Genomic DNA, 6,000 nt, shown 5'->3' on the forward strand with positions numbered 1-6,000 from the left:
GTCTTTCTGGACCTCAAAACCAGTCCCCATCCTGAATCTGCTCTTAACTTCCTGAATTCTAAAACCATTTCCTTCATGAACGTCCTGGACTAATTAGCCTTAAAAACCATGCCTCTACTACTATCTCTTCCTCAAAATATGTTCTCGGTGCCTGCACTTCACCATTATTTATGTGTCCTCAGACACATAAATACCTCTAAAAACCTCTACCAGGTTCTCCCACTTCTTCCATTTGTGAGCTGCTCCTTGTGGGCTTTATTTTGTGGTGGGGTTCAGGCCCATCACCCTTCATTCTTCTCCCAGCTCTGCTTCTGAATTTCCAGACTTCAAAACCATACCTATGCTGCTATCTCATCTTGGACCTCCCCTCAGTGCCTGGGGCCTCCTTATCTATTCATCCAACACTCCCATAGCCTTCTTACCCTGGAATACCCTTCCTCTAGCTTCTTCTCCAATTGGTGATTTTCTCCTGAGGTCTCCATTTTGTGGATCATGGCTCTGCTCCTGACTTTCTGGACTTTGAGATTCTGCTTCTGCTGCTGTCTCAATCTGGTACTTTCCTTTCCACCTGATTCCTCCTTGACCTGGAACATCTAGCTAACCCTGTGGTTTTCTCACCCTGGAATATCCCATCAACATGTATCCCCCTTCTCTGATTGAAGAGTGCCTCGTGGGAACTCCAATTTTGTGACATAACCTAAGCCACTATGCTTTGACTTCCCTCCTAGCCCTGCTCCTGACTTTCCAAATTCAAAACCATGCCTCTGCATCTGTCTCATCCTGGAACTTCCTTACTCTAGGGTATCCAGTCCCTTGGGGCTTTCTCACCTGTCCTGCCATTCTCCATTGAGGAGTTGCTATTTTGGCCTCCATTTTGTGAAGAAGCCCAGGATAGTCAGCTTTCATTCCAGTCCTAGTCCTGCTTTCTCCTTTTCAGTTTTCTTTCTCTAGAATACCTTCTGTCAGGGCTGCCTCCTTAGCAAAGAGCAGGCACAGAGACAAGAACTGCTCCTACCAAAGGTGTCACATGTAGAAGGTCTTCTCCAGAAGAAGTCTGTTCAAGAGCATCATTTTTTAGTTCATAAAGGCCATTAGCCTAACTTCTGGTCACTACTGAACTCAATTCAAATACAGCTAGTATAACTTCCCTAAACTTCACTCGCTACCTTCATGAAATATTTATAAAATTTAGAAAAGGGACATTCTGGTTAAGAAGTATTAAAGTTTACATAGCCCTTAACATTATTTTAATACATCCATGCTAATTTAGTGTTAAGTAATCACAACAGGAAGCAGGTCAGTAAAATGAATGAAACAACGAAGCACATGGTATTTTCCAGGCCCGAAGTAAGATATATCAAAATTCAGGGGGCAGCTAGGTGGCGCTGTGGATAGAGCACTGGCCCTGGAGTCAGGAGGAGCTGAGTTCAAATCTGGCCTCAGATACATAATACTTACTAGCTGTGTGACCCTGGACAAGTCACTTAACCCCCACTGCCTAGCCAAAAAAGCAAAAACAAAAACAAAAAAAAATAAGAACAAGAACAAAAAAAACCTCAAAGTATAATCCCCTTAAGTTTTTCCTAGATGGCCTATTTTTCCTTTCCCCACCCTTCCCCTACCCCTTCCCACACTGAAGTCTTCCACCTCACAGTTATTTCAGTGCTCCCCATTACTAATGGAATATCTTCTGCTAGGGTTGCTATCTTTCTCACATTGGTGATTTCTTCTGGGGCCTGGATTGTATGAATGGGCCCAGGCTGGCCAGTCTTTATTCCCTTCTTGGACCTGCTTCTGACTTACCATGGTTTCAAAATCCTACTTCTGCTGCTGTCTCAACAAGGTATTTCCTTCATTGTCTGGTACCTCTTTAGCCTAGGGCACTTAACTAACCCTATGGATTTCTCACCCTAGAAAACCCTGCTGTTCCAATTGGTAGATGGGCCTAATGTCTCTGCTGCTGTCATAATCCTGAAACTAAATTTCCTTTAGTGCCTGGGGCCTTCTTGCTATGTAATATCCAATATCCAAATAATCATGTAGCCTTTTTACCCTGGAATATACCTCCACCAATCCTCTTCCCTCCTAACATTACTCTGTGGAGGGTCTCTGGCTGGCTAGCCCTCATTCCCTTCTTAGATCTAGCCCTATTAGGACTTCAAAAACCATTCTCCTCCTGGTTCTGCTCCTGACTTTTTGGAATTCAAAACTATGCCCAAGTGCCAGGTACCTTTGTTCCCCCACCCCCTCCCTTTTATGTGTTGTCTCCCTCCATTAGAATGTAAGCTCCTTAACCGCAAGGGGACTATCTTTCTTTTTGCATATATTTGAAACCCTCACTGCTTCACACAGGGCATTGCACATAGTAAATAATAAATCTCACCCTTCCTTCCCTGAATTTTCCTTCCTTCATCCTTCCTTCCTGCCTATCTTTCTATTTCAAATCACAAGTAAACATGGATTGCATGCCAACTCTCATTAAATATGCAGGTAATTATACTGACATATAGAAAACCATCAAGGCTAAACAAAAATTCAAAATCAATATGCTTGCTGTAAATATGCTCCTTCCTTTATCTCTTCTTTACCTACAGTATCATCATTTTAGTGTGAAAATTGCATGAAATGCTTTAAGAACTTAAAAATAACTTATAAATAAAATAGTCTTATCAAACATTATTTTAAAATGTTTATTTTTCATGATAAATATAATTCACACACACATTTTCCATAAGGGTCTTTACCTTAGAATTATTACATATAAACAGAAAGTAACACCTTAAAATTAATTAAAAAACAAATTCATCTCTTATTGTCTTGTCAAGACTATGGAAATTATTCAATGAGCTTCCTTTAAAACAGAGAATAACTCAAGGTTAAGAATTTGAAATTATTTATAAGTTAAAGAAACTGAAACAAATCACTGGAGTCAAGATCTGCTCTATGAAAATGTCTCAGAGCAAATAACACAATGAAAAAAATGGAAAATTGTTTCCCAAAGTTATCAAGTACTTTTAGCAACTACACAACAAAACTGGTTTCTTCTTAAGCCAACCAGTGACATATTTGGTTATTTTTCTCTTAGTATTAAAGAATGCAAGAAATGTCTCCAATCCTGAAAATAAGGCATCTAACAGAATGAAATGGAAGAAAATAGATTTGAAGCAATTTCAGAGACAGCAAGTATAGGAAACAAGAAAACACAGTCTAGGTATTTTACAAGAATTAAAAAGAAACAAAATAGGGGCAGCTAGGTGGTGCAGTGGATACAGTACCGGCCCTGAAGTCAGGAGGACCTGAGTTCACATCCAACCTCAGATACATAACACTTACTAGCTGTGTGACCCTGGGCAAGTCACTGTCCACCGCCCAGCCAATTAAAAAAAAAAGAAGAAGAAATAAAATACGTGAAGAAAAAGTGAAGGGGCACATTGCATAGTAAACATATCTCAACAAATTCAGAGCTTTTATTACTGTGAGAGAGAAAGAAAGAGACAGACTGTATTTATTTTACATGAGATTACATTGTTGTAGATACTTCTTATCACGGGGATAATAGGTATCTGAGAGCTCACAAAATTTTCCATTAGCTATACTGCTGACAGTATTCTTTCAGATTGGGCAATACTTTTATTTGGGACTCATCCATTTATTATAACAATGATATAACTACTATGCTTAAAATTTTGTGTCACAACTATAAGCAATTTAATTACATGTGATATAGGAATGTATCATATGAGGTGTACTAAATGTTAAAATATCTTAATTATTTTGAAATTCTGATTTACAAAACAACTGTTTCAACTTTAGAATTTATCGAGTTGAAAATGACCTTCATTGTCATAAAAAATTTTTCAAATCTGCTAGATTTAGTTAGCGAATTAACAGATGAGTTCATACATTCCAAATAAGTATAATGTAAATAAATTCCTTTATCTTATTAAAAATTATTATAGAATTATTACAATATTTTAATTTTTAAAATACTTCTTTATGCTTAGAATCCTGAACTTTGATAATGTTAAATAATTATTTTGTACATATAAAAGTCACATTAAAAACAGGCATTTGTTCATTTATATTAAACTATATTCAAGAATGATTATTGCATTGTAAATATTTTAAAAGAGATGTCAAAGAATTTTTTAAAATGGGAGCAAATCATAGAACAAGTATGCTCTCTAATGGGCTTTCTTACTCTATGGAAATACTTTTCATTTTTTCAGCTAATTCTTTTCTAACTTCTGTATGCTTCTCCAAGTTCTCCACCTCATGTGGTAGGTTAATGTCCCACATAGACAAACAAGACTCTACTTCTGGAAAAAAACAAAACAAAACACGTCTTAAAAGGCAACGCAGAAAGATACTGTGTATTATTTATTTGCTATATCCTATCTAATCTTGGGCAGTATGGCATCCTATGGAGTTAGGAAGATACGTGATCAAAACTTGTCTGACATTTATTAGCTCTGTGACCAGGGGCAATTCTCTTTGATTACATGTAATAGGTAGTTTAGAATCTGCCAGAATGGAGAGAATTTCACATTGGAAGTCTGACACTTGAAATTACAAGTACTTGGTGTATTGATGGCTAATGTCACTTAGAATTAGTTATTAAAAAAATATAAATCTATGAATGCATTTGTGAACTCATTACATATACTATTAGATAAACTAAACTACGAAAAAGCATATTATATGTAACAAAAGCAAACTAATAGTAATATTGACATTTATTAACCAAAAATTATATTTGCCGGCAATAATATTACTTTGGAGACAAAATGTTGATATACTGCATTGACGTGGCCTGGTAGTCAGGAGGACCAGGGTTGCAAGACCATTTTTGATGCAGACTGGCTGTGGGACTCTGATTGAGTCACTCTTAGTGCCCAGGCAATCAATCCTAAGTTGTGAAGAAGCTGCTGATATGTATCAGCAGAGGAAGTGCCTCACCAAGAGCTCCTTGCATCAAAGAAATAACATAATCACAGTATCTGAGAGATGGAAGAGACCACAAAGGTGCCCAGCCTATATGTTTAAGTAACTCCCACTACAATATTCTCAACATCTGGTGGCACAGCATCTTCTTGAAGTCCTCTAAGGATGGAGAACCCAACCTAGAGGCAATCCATTTCACTTTTGTTTATTTATTTATTTTTAGGCAATTGGGATTAAGTGACTTGCCCAGGGTCACACAGCCAGTAAGTGTCAAGTGTTTGGTCTGAGGCCGGATTTGCACTCAGGTCCTCCTGACTCCAGGGCCAGTGCTCTATCCACTGCGCCACCTAGCTGTCCCCATTTCACTTTTGGACAGTTTTAATTGTTAGTAAGTTTTTCCTGACATAAAGTCTAAAGTTGCCTATTTGGACTTTCTACCCAATTGCTCCTAGTCTGCTCTCTGGGACTAAATGGAAGAATCTATTATGTTTCCCCTCACCCCCAACTTCTCTAGGCTAAACATGCCCAGTTCCTTCAACTTAACCTCTTATATCAAGAATTGAACATCCTTTACCATTCTAGTTACCCTTGTCTGAATACTCTAGGTTATCTATGTCCTTAAACTATGCTGCCCAGAACTGAATACGATATTACAAATGAGGTCTGAAAAGGACAGAACACAGCGGAACTACCATTGTAATTCCCTCAAGTGACTACTTCAAAGCTGTGTCTCTCTTTAATGCACTCCAAGATTGCATTAGCTTCAGCATATATATAGATAGACAGACATAGATAGATATATCTACATCTATCTATTTTTCTTTCTTTCTTTTTTTTTAATTAGGCAATTGGGGTCAAGTGACTTGCCCAGGGTCACACAGTTACTAAGTGTCAAGTGTTTGGTGTGAGGCCGGATTTGAACTCAGGTCCTCCTAACTTCAGGGCCAGTGCTCTATCCACTGCGCCACCTAGCAGCCCCTATCTGTCCTTCTTACACACACACACACAAACACACACACACACACACACACACACACACACACACACACACACACA

The 6,000-nt window shown here is 38.1% G+C and overlaps 1 protein-coding gene across 4 annotated transcripts in view; it reads right to left on the reverse strand.

The window, feature by feature from the left end:
- The window catches only part of LRRK2 (leucine rich repeat kinase 2), a 228,053-nt gene that overhangs the window by 5,480 nt on the left and 216,573 nt on the right, over positions 1-6,000 (reverse strand). For 2 of the 4 annotated variants that reach the window (XM_027858948.1, XM_027858946.1), the window contains one exon: positions 3,450-4,319. The exons of the other annotated variants lie outside the window; for them this stretch is intronic. In XM_027858948.1, the coding sequence (XP_027714749.1) occupies positions 4,198-4,319 (122 nt within the window). In that variant the 3' untranslated portion in view covers positions 3,450-4,197. Of the gene's footprint in view, positions 1-3,449; positions 4,320-6,000 lie in introns of those variants that run through there. 4 annotated transcript variants of the gene reach the window in all.

Source organism: Vombatus ursinus, unplaced genomic scaffold (assembly GCF_900497805.2).
Source record: "Vombatus ursinus unplaced genomic scaffold, bare-nosed wombat genome assembly UNPS02013950.1, whole genome shotgun sequence".
Taxonomy (NCBI): domain Eukaryota; kingdom Metazoa; phylum Chordata; class Mammalia; order Diprotodontia; family Vombatidae; genus Vombatus; species Vombatus ursinus.